The following is a 16,034-nucleotide window of genomic DNA, read 5'->3' on the forward strand; positions in this document are numbered from 1 at the left end:
AAGTTCGAGACCGAGCTCATAACCTCAGCATCCTTCCAGCCAGCTTCTGCGGGATGTTATCGATAGCAGCTTGATAGACATCAGAATTAAAAATGCGATTGTCACGCGCAGGATGGCCTTCAAGATATAGCATGACTGAACGACTCTCAGGGGTTTTTGTTATCTTTGCTTCGGGGCTCATGGTCTGACAGTCAGCGCATACGAATCATCTCTCACGGGATACTCTCTCGAGGGCAGGAAATGAGTTCGGTCAGGCCGAGCCTTGCTGGATGACTCCCTGCTACACGCGAATCGGAAGAAAACTCGAAAACGGGGGAATCACGATTTCTGTACCCTTCCATCGTGCATTGAAACTTTTTGTCCAATCTGAGTGATTCTTCTCGATCGTTCCCCTTTCCCGCGCGTCGGGGAGAAAACCGCTGCTCGAAACATGCTCTGAGGGATACTTCGGAAGCTCGTCATCACGTCGCGAGAGAACTACCGACAACCCAGATTCCGTACTCTGGTTCCTGCATGTCCGATGCAACGACAACGTTTCGAAAAATTCGTTCCGGCGTTCAGAGAAAGGCCCGTGAAAAATGATTACCTACAGGCCTAATAGAGCTGGAAACGCTTCCCGACTGTGAAATCATTTTGTTCGAGCGAAGCGCTCCCCGTGCGGCCCGCTCAACTTCGAGTAGCGAGCGAGCAGAATCGTGGATACGTCAGAGCTGTTTGTCGTCTCTAGAGAAAGATGATGTCCATGTCTGGCGCCAGTCGGGAATTAATCATAGAAGTCGCGGAAGCTTGATGGTCTGAGGTAGGATCCTAAGGGAGCTGTGCTGCATATGAAGCCACGGTACATCCGAGCCTTGACTCCGAACTGGCGATTCATCCCCTTTATCTTTCGAATTACGGGAGAAGCCGCAGGTTCGTCATGCTTTGCACGCCAAACCAAGGAACAAAAAAAATGACTTCTGATTCATTGATTGAGGGAATGTTCCCTCGATGAGAGGACCCCGTTGTCCGCGCGAAACTACAAGCCGAGCCAGGTAATTCTCTTTCCTTGACCGGACGGCGGGTACCCCTGCACGCTGCCTCCTACGCCTGAGATTGATGATCTGGAGGAGATTCAATTCGGGAGGCGTGGTGTCTCCGCTCCCTCCGAACGAGTTGGAACGACATCGGAGAACACAGAATTCCCTGGTAGATGAGAAAAGGAGTAATTTTCAAAGGACGATTCAGCCGGGAGAGTCGCCTCACGGAACTTTCGATGAGCTCATCAGTCGAAGTCTCGACAGTATTCGCGAATTTGAGCTCCAGGCCTTCAGTCCTCGGACACTTGGCTGTGACCTGTGACTCAGGCTTTCGGAGACATCGTCCGAACCCCCTCCCCGCCATCCCACCTCTCGACAGCCAAACAGCTGCTGGCTAACTGAGGGAAGCGAGAGCTTCCTCGTTCTATTGTCAAGAGATGCATCCGCGGGAGGAGAATGAGTTGGAGGATCCACGGTCGACTCGAGCGACGTTTCGGAATGCAAATTCGTCCAAATCGGAGCGTCGAAGCTCGGTGTATGAACATCTCGGTCTGGCCTCGTTTTGCCTCCTGGGTATGAGGCAACGACTTGCGAGCTTCCAAGCGTCGAGGAACGACTTTTGTTCCAAGCGTCGATATCCGATCTTCCGACCCGCTTACTTGTCAGGGATCGCTTCACCTCGTAAGCATCGGATTCCAGAGAGTAGCCCGGAAATTCACCATTCGAAATCGGGGAATGCTCATGGAGCAAATCTTAGCGTTCCGCTCGAACTTCTCGGGACTTCGCGGGACGGCCCTTCTACTGACATCTCGACAGCGCTACTATCTCAAAATAACGGAGAGGAAAAAGGAAACGGAACTGGAGTATCCGGCTGCCAAAGCACCTGCTTTCACCGGTCTTCCGCAGCATGTTTCCCGAGAACGCTCGAAATATTTGACCGGCTCAAAGGTGAGGAAGAAGGGAAAAAAATTTCCGAGAATGTTGCACCAGAATTGACCGCACCGAGATCAGATGAGTCATTGAATAGATGGCAGTCGCGCGAGTTTCCTTCCTCCGAGATGACTGTGTGTGAGTTTTGTGGGAAAGTGTCTGAGAGTTTTGTGAGCGTGTGTTCGCTAAGCCAGGGCATCGCGGGCTATATGTCGGCTTCGTTTCCAGAGTTTCGTCGATCTTTCCCTCCCTATGGGTTCTGTTTGGCGCATTCCAGCATCGGCAGCCACGGCAATCGCTGTTGGCTTCTCTGGCGGCTTGGCTCGGCTGTCCGTGCGTTCGCGCGTCTATTCGTCTGTCGGTCCGTCGGTTTTTCCACGCCTGTTGGTTTCCGTCGAGCCAGTAGAGCCAGTCAAAATAACCAGGAAATATTGAGTCAGTCAGCGCTTGAAGATTGCGAGCCTCAAGCGAATAGCTTGTCGAAAGTCAAGCTCTCTTCAATACTAGAGGTCGACCGGATGGGCGATTCTCTTCGAGCCGATTCATTATCCAGGGTGGCGGGAGCAAAAGGCGAATCCTGTATTTAGTTGCGTCTGGGAATTATGTACATGGAACAGATCGCAAGTCGCTCATAATGAGTCCTATGATGAAAGCCAAGGATAGGCGACAATGAGGAGATCAACCACACGCTTGGAATATTTTTTGAGCACTTTTTCCCGCATCGACGCTTCTTCTTGAATGCAACAGGTTCAGGCTTCTATGCCTACCTGTGGACTTGAAGCCACCTGTTGGCATGAATGTCTTGGCAGAGCTTTCACCCATCCGCTCTATTCTATCTTGTAGGCATTTCTTCTTGACAAGGAGACCTATTATGTGAGACAAGTGCTCGAAGCAGACTGGTCTGCTTTCTAGCCTGAATGGCGGGTACCTTCCGCTCAAGTCATGAGGAGAATGTGACAGAGTGGGATCCGACGACGAATTCACACCTGTTGTGCCGGTTTTGTCTTCCGAGTGATCGCCTCGCGTGTAATCACCCCCCTCACGAATTCCTGGATGTCCAGGTAGGGAGCGAATGACCGCGATACGGAGCTCATTCCCCGCAGGGAGGCTTTCCACGGTCAAATGGATGATCGATCAACTCCATCAGATGATCTGATCCGCGATCTCTCAAAAAGAGGATCGCTACATGGTCACGAATCCCGAGCGAGAAAAAAACGAAAACCCGACCGCGAGTTGTCGGGAGTCACTCCGTTTTGTCGAAGGGGAACATCTGAAAGTGAGACAGAGAAGCGATTCCGGCTGTCAGTTGCTTTCCTCAAAAAGGCAAAGTCATAAGCATCTCGGGGATGCGTGCCGACGAAAATATCGAGGGACCTAGGAACGGTGCGCGGCAACGCGGCCCAGCCTCCCCCGCTTCCGAGCGTGGTCCATAGAATACAAATTATGTACCTACTTGAAATTCGAACTTCCGCCCCGGGCCATATCCGGGACGACTATCTGAACCACATCCGCTAGCTATTTTCGGTGGCGAGAAATCGGCATGGTCTTTGATTTAAGGACGAATATGTTCAAGCATGGGAGAGCAGGATTGCACCGCAAACGATTCCTTCGGGGCCGCCTATAGGTACGCAAGCGCTTGATGATCGCCTCAAGAATCCGCTTGAGGAGGCGGTCTGCTGAGAGCAGAGTGATCGAAGCTGTGTTTTGCTCGATTCTCATGGATAGTTTGCATAGACGAAAGTCGAATCTTCAAACTCGATTCGTTTCCACAATATATCGAACCGAAGGAGCAGATGATAATAATTATTCAGCTTTCCGATATGCCGATATTGGCTGCCGTGATTATTGAAGCTGTCGTCGGTCTCGTTGTTGCTGCCGCCGTCGTCGTCGGCAGCGGAAATCTTGAAAGAAGAGGAAGCAACGCGAACTCTACGCATGCCCGTCCATCCAAAAAGGGCTTTGCGAGGGTGGACCTTTGGCGCGAGAGCCCGGGTCCGTATAAAAGCAGGAAACGACGTTTCTGCGCAGCACAGTGGCCTCGCAGTTTCCCTACGCGTAAGTTCACCAGGATGCGTTTCGGTTCTCGTTTTGTGCCGTCCAACAATGCCGACATGAGACGGAGTGAGCCTCGACCCCGCCAACATGTCAGATTCTGTGGGAATAGTGCGCTGTGTTTTCAAAGCTCTGGAATTCCGATTCACGAACATTCGCTCTGCGGAATGCTGTCGATTGATCAATGCTGACATGTCGACGTCCTATCCTCGAAAGGCGCATCTGGGAACGTGGGAACCCCACATTCAAATCTTGTGGTTTAGAATCGCACGCAAATGTCACGCTTGATCCCTGGGAAGTCTCCTACGCCTGTGTGAGCTTTTCCGTTTCCTCCGGGATTCCGCCCTCGGGGAGAAATCATCTGCTTGACGCAGAGCGGGATTGCCATGGAGCTCCGAGCGAGTTCGAGAGAGTCGAACGAGATTGTAGAGCTGGCTTCGGATGAGCATCGAACCGATTTGGTAATCCCTTGAACGACAGTCCTCCGAGGAATCCCGGATATCGGAGACTCGAGGCGTTCGCTTAAGCTTGTCAACGCGGTGCGAATCGTAACACTGCGAAGGCGTACACCTTTTTTGAGTAGAGCATCATGTTTCAAGATTGACAGCTTTGACAGAGCTTGGCGAAACGAGCTGGCGTCGGAAAAACCGACGCTGTTTCTATACAGATAAAAATGTCAAGAAACCCCGCTAAATAAAAGTAGGTAGGCAACGGCGCGGGTCAGGCCGCGAGACCGAGGAAGCGGCTCGAGCAACCCGGTTCCTTAGACGGTAAACTCGGTGAAAGATGGAGGCGATCCCCGGGGCGTTGCTGCCCATCTGTGCCATTGGTCTGAAACGCGTTTGTCGTTCACAGGAAGCTAACTGCCAACAAGAACAACGAACACCTCCATCTTCAGTTGAACTTCATAACCTTCGTCTGCCAACATGCCCGAGGATCCGGATCCCACTCCGTTCTTGTACGTTTCCCTCGAACAGAAGCGGAAGGATCAGACGAAGCCCTATGATGGCAAGAAGATGGTATGGGTCCCCGACGAGAAGGACGGCTTCGTGTTGGGGAACATCGAAAGTCAGAAGGGAGACGACGTCACTGTGGAGGTTGGCGCCGGAAAGAAGACCGTCAAGAAAGATCTTCTTCAGCAAGTCAACCCTCCGAAATTCGAGAAGTGCGAGGACATGTCCAACCTGACCTATCTGAATGACGCGTCCGTTCTCTACAATCTCAAGGAGAGATACTACAACAATCTCATCTACGTGAGTTCCTGGCATTATTTTCGAATTCACGTCGATTATTCTTCTCTCTCCCGTTCAGGGAGGCGCAATCGCGTCCAGTGTGGTGTCATGATCGACTCAAGAGACGCTACTCATGCACATAACGCTACTCATTATTCTTTAGACCTATTCGGGTTTGTTCTGCGTTGCCATCAATCCGTACAAACGATTTCCGATTTACACCCCTCGATGCGTCGGCCTCTACAAGGGAAAACGCAGGACTGAGGTACCCCCTCACGTGTTCGCGATCTCCGATGGAGCCTACATGGCCATGCTGACCAGTGAGTTTCCTTAGCGAGTCCTTTCCCAATCTTTCGCCATAACATGTCGAATCGCATGAGACCCACGAAGAAAACGCTCGGAAGCATCAACGATGTCCGTGATCAGTAGGCCGCGCAAGGCCGCAGTCATCGGAGAAAGTGGTACAAAAACATTCTTCTCTTGAGCCTAAGCATAACACTGCTAGTGTGTTTGTGTTAGCAGCCGACCGTAAACGGAGAAACCAGAAGGTAGCAGCGATAAACCCGTTTCCTGACCAGAGCTTGAGCCGCGTGCCGCGTGGTCCCTTACCCTTAGTCGTCATCATTCATTTTTCATTGAAAGAATTCGCTTCTTTTCGAATACGGAAAAAAACACCCCCTCTAACGCGACGTAAAACTTACAGACAAGGAGAACCAGTCTATGCTGATCACGTGAGTACTGTGTCCTGGGCTATCTCGATGCTCTGTGGGCTTCTGTTCCCCCGTTTCCTAGAATGGGGATTGGGGGCCCCAGTATACATGCTTCCTGGGAGACTCCGGCTCGAGTGGTCAACCTCAACGAGCACTCGTGCGGCTGGTCTCAGTACGAATTCCACGATGCTATCGGTCCGGAAAAGGAGTTGTAGCAAAAATAATTTCTCCTCTTACAGTGGCGAGTCTGGAGCCGGGAAAACTGAGAATACCAAAAAAGTTATCGCCTACTTCGCCATCGTTGGAGCGAATCAGTCGGCCAAAGAAGCCGCGAGGGAGAAGAAAGCCAATCTCGAGGACCAAGTTGTGCAAACCAATCCGGTTCTGGAAGCGTTCGGTAACGCCAAAACCGTTCGTAACGACAACTCGTCGCGATTCGGTAAATTCATCCGAATCCATTTCGGGAACACTGGCAAATTGGCCGGAGCCGACATCGAGACTTATCTCCTCGAAAAGGCTAGAGTGATCTTCCAACAGGAGAAAGAGCGCTCCTACCATGTGTTCTACCAGCTGATGTCCGGCAAGATCCCGGGCCTGAAAGGTGAGAAATGATTCCTTCGTGGATGGCTCTATTAGTTGTTTCGCGGCGGGAAATCTCATGTATGCCGCGTTTTCTGCCATCGAAGTCGTTTTACAGGTAAACTTATGCTGTCTAATGACGTGCACGACTACAAGTTCGTCTCCCACGGCAAGGTAGAAATTCCCGGAGTTGACGATGGAGAAGAACTGCTCCTGACAGACGTGAGTGGGATACGTATAAATTCAATTTTCGGTGGTGTTCTGTATGCTAGCGTGAGGATTCCCCTTAATCGGATAGGACAGAGACAGACCTCGATAATGTGAATGTGATGTCCTCATTCAGACCGCTTTCGACGTCCTGGGATTCAACGGCGAGGAGAAGCTCTCGATCTACAAGATAACGTCGGCCGTCATGCAAATCGGGTGCTTGAAGTTCAAGCAACGACCCCGAGAGGAGCAAGCTGAGGCCGACGGGAACGAGGAAGGCGACCGAGTCGCTCAGTTGTTGGGACTCGAAGGAGCCGAACTATACAAGAACCTTCTGAAGCCCAGAATCAAGGTCGGCACTGAGATGGTGACACAAGGTCGGAACCTGCAACAGGTTGTCTCATCCGTCGGCGCTTTGGCCAAAGCGATGTACGATCGGTTGTTCAAGTGGCTCGTGAAACGGGTCAATCAGACGCTCGACACCAACCAGAAAAGGAACCATTTCATCGGAGTGCTCGATATCGCAGGCTTCGAAATCTTCGATGTGAGAATCTAGCTCCCAACTCTGCTCGAATCCATTTCCGATTCAATTGAACTCTGCCGGTTCTGTGACAGATCTTTCCGAGTCTAGAACTGGTTTCGCTAAAAGGAGCCCCTGACTTTCAGTTCAACAGCTTCGAGCAGCTGTGCATCAACTTCACAAATGAGAAGCTCCAGCAGTTCTTCAACCACCACATGTTCGTTCTGGAACAAGAGGAGTACAAGAGAGAAGGAATCAATTGGACTTTCATCGATTTCGGACTTGATCTCCAGGCTTGTATTGAGCTGATCGAGAAGCCGATGGGAGTTCTTTCGATCCTTGAGGAGGAATCCATGTTCCCGAAGGCAACTGATAAGACATTCGAAGAGAAGTTGAACAACAACCACCTCGGAAAGTCCGGGAATTTCCAGAAGCCGAAGCCCCCCAAGGCTGGAGCTTCCCCAGCCCATTTCGCCATTGTTCATTACGCCGGAGTCGTCCCCTACAATCTCGTCGGCTGGCTCGAGAAGAACAAGGATCCGTTGAACGACTGCGTCGTTGATCAGTTCAAGAAGAGCTCTATGCAGCTGCTCTGCGAAGTTTTCGAAGACCATCCCGGTTTGGGTAGTGGAGATTCCGCCGGAGGCAAAGGGCGCTCGAAAGGCAAGGGCTCGTCTTTCCAGACCGTGTCCCTGCTGTATCGCGAACAGCTTAACAAACTGATGGCTACGTTGAACGCCACGCACCCTCATTTCGTCCGCTGCATTATTCCTAACGAAACCAAGTCCCCTGGCGTCATCGATTCCCATCTCGTCATGCACCAGTTGACCTGCAACGGTGTGCTAGAAGGCATCCGCATCTGCCGTAAGGGTTTCCCGAACAGAATGGTGTACCCCGATTTCAAACAGCGGTGAGTGACTAGGTGTCTTGCGAAAAACGCCGTTTTGAATCGGGAAAAAATCTTGTCGGAATTGCATAGTGAGTTCGAATAGATGAAGTTCGAATTCCAATCAGGTACAACATACTTGCCCCGGACGCAGCTGCCGGATCTTCCGACCCGAAGGAGGCCTCAATGAAAGTTATCGGCAAAATTGAACTCGACCAAGACGAATACCGATTTGGCCAGACAAAGGTGGGTCATCTCATCGGGAAGTCTCGTCAAGCGCTCGACTCGGAGGGAGTAGCGACTCTCGTATAAGAATGCATCTGAGGGATTTGAGACCATTTTTCTTGCACTCGATCTGCTTCCGTCTCCCTGAATCGTCTCGAAACGCATTCACAAATACGCTTCGAATACGCTCAGACGGCCTATCTTTTCCCCTGAGTCCATCCATTATCTTTGGTATGCACGGCATGAAGGAATTCAGGAATGCTGACTCCGGAAACGTGCATGTTCGGGACGATTCCTCATCCTGATACTCTATCGACGACCATAATATCCGAATGCGCTGATCCGCTCCCCGTTCTCTTGAGCTTGATGACCTGAAAATAGCTTGGAGTTCTCTCCCGACATGAACCTCCGTGAGGCTCTCTTCACCTTCGCCTAACTCTACCCAACGGTGCACCCTCGGCTTTGAAAATCCATTCGAGCCTGATTATTCGGGGAACGAGATACTCAGAGTCCTGATTCCTGGTCCAGTCAACATTACTCATGTATCATCTTTTCACAACTCAATCGACGCGAGCCTCGCACTGATGGAGTGCAGTGGAAGACCGACTTCATGGTCTTAATCCTTTATTAATGTTCCAGATTTTCTTCCGAGCTGGTGTTCTGGGTCGACTCGAGGAAATGCGAGACGAGCGTCTAGGGAAGATCATGACCATGATCCAATCTGCCTGTCGTTGGTATCTCTGCAAGAAGAAGTTCCAGAAGCTCAAGGAGCAACGGTGAGCCGCTTGTGCCTATAACTCCGAGTGGATCACGCTCCCCCGAAGCCTGAGAAGGCATACATTAGGTTCCTAGGCGAAAAACGGATATTCATACCTAGAGAAATGGCAACCTCTCCGCAAGACTCGGAACACTTAGGGCGAGGGTGGGCACACAGGTCGCTCTCTCGTTGGCGTTCCCGAGTCGAGTGAGGCGGACAGTCTGCCCAGCCTTAATCATTACATTCGCCGACCGTATAGTCCCGTCGGGGATGACTGCTCTCCATCAGATCAATCGATTCCGCGGAAAATTGCCACCGTATGCACATGTAGCCTCGACGCGGAAAATGTTCTATTCGACGCTGATCGACTTATGTAGGTCTCCATTCCTCCTCCGGGGATTCTCTCGGTAATCGTATTGGGTTCACTACAAAGACCTACCGACCCACGTACATGTTTCAACCCTCTCATGGGAAATTCCAACCTCGAGAGAGTGATGTTGTGCAACGCATCGGGAATTCGCGGAGGATGCGACTTCGGAGAGGGTCGAAACGGGATCAGCATGCACGCTTGATCGATTGCTATTCGCGAGTATGAGCCTCATGAATCACGAGGGCGCTTATCAGCGTCCCTGCCATATCTTTCCTTTGATCGGGCTTAGGCAGATGTCGAAGAGGGCGACAAGGCCGCCGACAACCGCCATTCTCGGATCGGCTGAGATATGACCCTAGTGAAGTCTGCTAAGGCGCGGCCTTCTCAATCCATCTCTGACAGAACGCTTCCCATCTCATTAATCTGTAGGTCTGTCGGTTGTTTCGTACATCCGTATCCGGATCTCAGAGTCTCTCCGTTTGTCTGTCAGTTACCAAGTCAGTGGTCATACACGTTGCACTATCTGATTTTTATCGACAAAAAGCAAGGGCTCGACGACTCAGTCACTACTCCTCCGTATCCTAAAGATAGGCTCTCTTCGGAGTTCCAGCCACCGGTTACAGTTTTTGGGAGTCGGCTGCAAGGCAGCAGCCGCCCTCGCCAACTATTCTTTTTTATTCATGCCACTGAGGCGTGAGAAGATCGCTTGCCTTTAAAATCCGTTTCATTTACCATTGGTCTGGAAGTAGTGTAGGTCACCGCTGTCAGTTAGTACGCCCAGGAAAATGGTTTCCGTCGAACAGACGGCGGAACGATCCACTGACGCAACTGCCGAAACGGTCAAACCAGAATCTGCCGGAACCGAAAGTGCCGACAAACTCCCACCCTTGAAACCATTGGATTTCGATCCTCAAGAGTCAGTAGCCACATCGGTCTCGTCTTGTTTACTCGGATAACTGTTCGATCAGCCTTCTCCTCGAAACGGGACTAGTTAGGAGATGTCGCACACACTTCAGGAATCCCAGCTGCTCTCAGGAAAGCGCGAGGATGTAAGTTCTTGAATCGAGTGATCAGTTCGGACTGTCTTGCAGGGTTGCCCTCGTGATTATCCAGCGGAACTTGCGTCGTTTCGCTCAGCTTCGCAATTGGCTGTGGTGGAAACTCTTCTCGAAAGTCAAGCCCATGATCCACGTTGTGCGCGCCGAGGACGAAATCAGAGGTATGCCGTCTCCGAATTCAATCCTATACTGTGTGGTCATGCCAATCCCCCCAAGGAATGCCCCTTGGAGAGCTCAGGAAAGTACCGGAGAAATTTCTGCCGAATTTCAGCTCTCGAGCAGAAGTTGGCCGAAGAACATGAGGCATTCCTCAAGGAGGAGAAACTCCGCAAGGAGTTGGAGAGCCAAGGAGTCAAGCTCTTGCAGGAGAAGAACGATCTGTTCATGCAACTCGAATCCGAAAGATCCGGAGCGTCTGACATCGAACAGAGACTCAACAAGACGCTAGCTCAGAAAAACGACCTCGACCGGCAGCTCCGCGATGCCGAGGATCGTCTTCATCGCCAAGAGGACGATTACCAGAGGATGACATCGAACAAAAAGAAACTGGAAGGTGAAATTTCCGGTTATAAGAAGGATCTGGACGATCTCCAGCTATCGCTCCAAAAAGCCGAGCAGGATAAGCAATCCAAGGATCACCAGATCCGATCCCTGAACGATGAGATCCAGCACCAGGACGAATTGATCCAGAAACTGAACAAGGAGAAGAAGCATCTGCAAGAGTCTGGCCAGAAAAGCGCCGAGGATCTCCAGGGCCTTGAGGACAAGGTCAACCATCTGAACAAAGTGAAGTCGAAATTGGAGCAGACGCTTGACGAACTCGAGGATTCCCTCGAGCGCGAGAAGAAAACGCGTGCTGAGCTCGACAAGAACAAACGCAAAGTCGAGGCTGACCTCAAGCTGGCGCAAGAAGCTGTTCTGGATCTTGAGAAAGCGAAGAAAGAAGCTGAGCAGTGCGTTCAGAGGAAAGACAAGGAACTCGCCGCCGTACAGGCCAAATTGGAAGACGAGCAGAGTCTTGTTTCCAAACTCCAGAAACAGATCAAAGAGTTGCAGCAGCGAGCCGAAGAAATCGAGGAAGAACTCGAAGCCGAGAGACAAGCGCGTTCCAAAGCCGAAAAGCAACGATCTGATCTCGCGAGAGAGATCGAAGAGTTGTCGGAAAGGCTCGAGGAATCTGGAGGAGCAACTTCGGCTCAGGTGAGTCGCAGAAATCCCGTTTCCTCGAACGGAATACAATCCCGATCTCGCCGTTTCAGAACTCTACGAATTATTGGAACCAGGATTATTGGGGCTGTAGGCTGTAGACGATGATAATCTGATGACGAGACCATTTCCAGATCGAGCTGAACAAGCGCCGAGAGAACGAGCTGGCAAAGCTTCGACGGGACCTCGAAGAATCAAATATGCAGCACGAGCAGGCCATCTCAGCTCTGCGTAAGAAACATAACGACACGACCGCCGAAATGTCCGAGACCGTCGAGAACCTGAACAAAGCCAAGGCCAAGTGAGTTGGTCACATGCGTTAGGGAAAGTGTATCGAACGAATTAAGAAAAATCCGCGATGAAGCTAGATGACGTCACATTCTCACTTACAGGAGCGACAAGGACCGCGCAACCGCTCAGGCCGAGGTTTCGGACCTCCAAGGCTTGTTGGATCACCACACCAAGCAGCAAGCTAATCTCGAGCGTCAGGTGAAACAGCTCGAACAACAGCTGGCTGACACTCAATTCAAACTTGACGAATCGAATCGCACCGTCAACGACTTCGATGCCGCCAAAAAGAAGTTATCCCTCGAGAACGGTGACCTCCAAAGACAACTCGAGGAGGCTGAGAGCCAAGTGAGCCAATTATCCAAACTCAAGGCTTCGCTCGCCACCCAAGCCGAAGAGGCAAAACGAACCGCCGACGATGAAGCGAGGGAACGAGCCGCCATCATGGGCAAGTACCGTAACATCGAACACGACCTCGATAATATCCGCGAAGCTCTCGAGGAGGAACAGGAGGCCAAGGCAGACCTCCAACGACAGCTGTCCAAATCCAACGCCGAAGCCCAGCTCTGGCGCGGGAAGTACGAGTCTGAAGGCCTCGCCCGTCTCGAGGAGCTGGAGGAAAGCAAGCGCAAGCTCCAGATCAAACTCGAAGAGGCCGAAGGATCCATCGAGACCCTGAACGTCAAGGTGTCCGGACTCGAGAAGACCAAGCAGCATCTACAAGGCGAAGTTGAAGACATGCAATGCGAAGTCGATCGGGCTCAACAGCTCACCGCTCAGCTGGAAAAGAGGCAGAAATCTTTCGACAAAGTCATCAGCGAATGGAAGGCCAAGGTCGACGACCTCGCGGCCGAACTCGACGCTTCGCAGAAGGAATGCCGCAACTACTCCACCGAGGTGTACAAACTCCGCGCAGCCTACGACGAGTCCCAGGAACACTACGAGGCGGTCAAGAGAGAGAACAAGAACCTCCAGGACGAGCTCAAGGACCTCATGGACCAACTCGGTGAGGGAGGCCGATCCGTGCACGAGCTCGAGAAGATGAGGAAACGTTTGGAACTCGAGAAGGACGAGCTCCAATCCGCCCTCGAAGAGGCGGAGGCGGCCCTCGAGCAGGAAGAGAACAAGGTCCTCCGCGCTCAGCTCGAGTTGAGCCAGGTGCGCCAGGAGATCGAGCGCCGCATCGCCGAAAAAGAGGAGGAGTTCGAGAACACCAGGAAGAACCACCAACGAGCCTTGGACTCCATGCAGGCTTCACTCGAGGCCGAGTCGCGGGCCAAGAACGAAGCGCTCCGAGTGAAGAAGAAGCTCGAATCGGACATCAACGAGCTCGAGATCGCCCTCGACGGAGCCAATAAGGCGAACGCCGAAGCGCAGAAAACGATCAAGAGGTATCAGCAGAATCTCAAAGATACCCAAACGGCCCTCGAGGAGGAACAACGCGCTCGCGAGGAGGCGCGAGAGCAGTACGCGATGGCCGAGCGTCGCTGCAACCAAATGCATGGCGAACTTGAAGAAGCTCGTCAGCTCCTCGATCAATCTGAGCGGGCCCGTCGCTCTGCTGAAAGTGAACTCACCGAGCTGAGGGACCAAGCCGCTGGAATGTCAGCTAACAACGCATCGCTCTCGATGGCCAAGAGGAAGCTCGAAGGCGAGGTGCAGGCCCTGCAGGTAAGCAGCCGTGGGGAAAGAACTCGAGTCGTTTCCCCAGGCATTTTCAGAGTTCCGCGTACAAATTCATGAGAGTCATCGCGAAGATTCTAATCGGAGCGCAACTCCAATTCAATTTCAGGCCGATCTCGATGAAATGCTGAACGAGGCTAAGCAGAGCGAGGAGAAGGCGAAGAAAGCCATGGTCGATGCCGCCCGCCTTGCCGATGAGCTCCGTGCGGAACAGGAGCACGCTTCCACTCAGGAGAAGATCCGCAAAAACCTCGAAGCTCAAATGAAAGAGATGCAAGTTCGTCTTGACGAAGCCGAAGCTGCCGCGCTCAAAGGTGGCAAGAAACTCATCGCCAAACTCGAGCAGAAGTGCCGCGAACTCGAGAGCGAACTCGAAAACGAGCAGAGACGTCACGCCGATTCCGCGAAGAACTACCGCAAAGCGGAACGCAGAATCAAAGAACTGCAGTTCCAGTCGGAAGAAGACCGCAAGAACCACGATCGCATGCAAGACACGGTCGACAAGCTCCAGCAGAAGATCAAGACCTACAAGAGACAAATCGAAGAAGCCGAAGAAATCGCTGCCCTCAATCTCGCCAAGTTCCGCAAGGCTCAACAGGAGCTGGAAGACGCGGACGAACGCGCGGACCTAGCCGAGCAGAGCTTGGCTAAACTTCGCGCCAAGAACCGCTCTGCCAGCGCCGGTCGCGCCGCTTCGCCCGCTGTTCACTAAAATAAATTGATGACACGCATTTCTGGTTTGACCTTCACCGCTACAAAAAATCTTGGCGCCTTTCAGGAGTGCATTTCGGTAGTTGATCACTAGCGGATTGCGAGATTGATCGATTGGCTTATCGATTGGTCAAGTCCGCGATCTTCAGGCAGCCCGGGGATCCATCGGAAATTAGCTCGCGGTCACGTCTCGCTTACTGAAAGCCTCAAAGGGGAACTCGCTGCTTTATCTCAATGACATCGATAGCAAGCCAGACCTGGCCACGGGTTATTCCTCCCGAGTGTCTACCCCTTACTCTTCCGAGCTGCAAATTCGATTCGAGTCCTTAGGAACAGACTTCACTTCTCTGAGAATTATTCCCAAACAGAGCCGAATCAGAGACTTCAGGAATTCCGTCCGAATTGTCTCTTGATTCGAGCCGGTACTGTTGTGAATCTGTTAGAAAGAAATACGCAGAATAAAAACACCGGAATTTTTATTGCATTGAGCTGAATGTCTTTTTCAACTCCCGTTCCGTCTGCGATGCCTCGGCTCGAATAGCGAGGGCTTCAGGATTGTTTGGACTCACGGCTGCTCGATCTGAAGGCTGGCAGAACGGGCAGCGCAGCTCGTATGTCCAATAATTTTCCATCTAGCGCATCCACGTTGTCTCGTGAAAGGAGCCGACGGGAGCCGCGGCTGGTTTGCCATTTTTGCATTTACTCCGGGCGGATGGCGGAGATTAGTCGCGGGACAACAGCCGAGGCGAGGACCGAACGAGCCGCCTCTGACGGCGATCAATTCCAGGGAGGACAGGATCTAGCCGTCAGTGATCGCCAGGACCTAAGTGTCTAGAAGCACCAATGGTGCAACGGCAGAGACAGATTTCGACTTCTCGAACAGATGTCAGCTTCTTCTGTTCCTCAATGTCATTAGAATGACGGACGCCTCGAGTCTCCTGTGATCGGGTGCAAGTATTCAAGAGGAATATTCAATACGATACACGATAAGTACCTGTCTGTGAAATTCCTCGACAGGTCGTTCTCGCATAGCAGGGTTGATCCACGAGGATTGCTCAGCTGTGACTCGAGACGTCGATGGGAAACTTACCCTCGGCTCGAGCTGTAGTTATTGTATATCGATGGTGCATAATAATCGATGCTCTCGTCGAGACTGGAGCGCATGCTCGACCGGAGGAACGCCCAATCACGCTTCTAATGGAGGGTCTCTCGACGATGACGTCCCTGTCCATATTTTGATATGAGGACTATATTCCTGCGACGAGATATCATCACCCTAAACATTATGTTGTGATTTTCTTACATGAAGGGAAAATCTGGGTTATTACTCATATCCGGTTCCGCTCATTTACCGAGATGTCCAGGTCTGGATATTGGCCTGTGTATTCCCTGTGTAAAGGGCTCGATCGTGACAGCTTCTCTGACAAATTTTACCACCCACTCTGTCGTACCGCACTCATTCTCGGTTCTCGGTTGAGTTCGTATATGTCACCAATATTGACACACTCGTTCGCAACCTTGACAGATTTCTTCTGGGGAGTGTGCGAGAACTCCGAAATATTCAGATGGGAGTCGCATAGAGGCCCCAACCGTGCGATCACCGA

The 16,034-nt window shown here is 51.9% G+C and overlaps 1 protein-coding gene across 1 annotated transcript; it reads left to right on the plus strand.

Moving 5' to 3' along the window:
• The first annotated feature begins 4,924 nt into the window (after nt 1-4,924).
• LOC100900943 (myosin heavy chain, muscle) lies at nt 4,925-14,909 on the plus strand. The gene is made up of 14 exons (XM_003747723.2): nt 4,925-5,251; nt 5,394-5,550; nt 5,934-5,961; nt 6,180-6,541; nt 6,638-6,741; nt 6,863-7,270; nt 7,393-8,156; nt 8,261-8,378; nt 8,997-9,133; nt 10,576-10,703; nt 10,814-11,742; nt 11,883-12,049; nt 12,141-13,707; nt 13,829-14,909. The coding sequence occupies exons 1-14, from the start codon at nt 4,925-4,927 to the stop codon at nt 14,429-14,431; spliced, it is 5,799 nt and encodes a 1,932-aa protein (XP_003747771.1). The 3' UTR covers nt 14,432-14,909.
• The last annotated feature ends 1,125 nt before the right edge of the window (nt 14,910-16,034 follow it).

Source organism: Galendromus occidentalis, unplaced genomic scaffold (assembly GCF_000255335.2).
Source record: "Galendromus occidentalis unplaced genomic scaffold, Mocc_1.1 scf7180000077524, whole genome shotgun sequence".
NCBI classification, from domain to species: Eukaryota; Metazoa; Arthropoda; class Arachnida; order Mesostigmata; family Phytoseiidae; genus Galendromus; species Galendromus occidentalis.

What these genes read in the sequence shown, in the direction of transcription:
- LOC100900943 (XM_003747723.2), top strand. Translation starts at nt 4,925, where the DNA reads ATGCCCGAGGATCCGGATCCCACTCCGTTCTTGTACGTTTCCCTCGAA. An exon ending in CAAGATCCCGGGCCTGAAAG is followed by an intron (nt 6,542 to 6,637) that starts GTGAGAAATGAT and finishes GTCGTTTTACAG; the next exon opens with GTAAACTTATGCTGTCTAAT. An exon ending in CTGAACAAAGCCAAGGCCAA is followed by an intron (nt 12,050 to 12,140) that starts GTGAGTTGGTCA and finishes TCTCACTTACAG; the next exon opens with GAGCGACAAGGACCGCGCAA.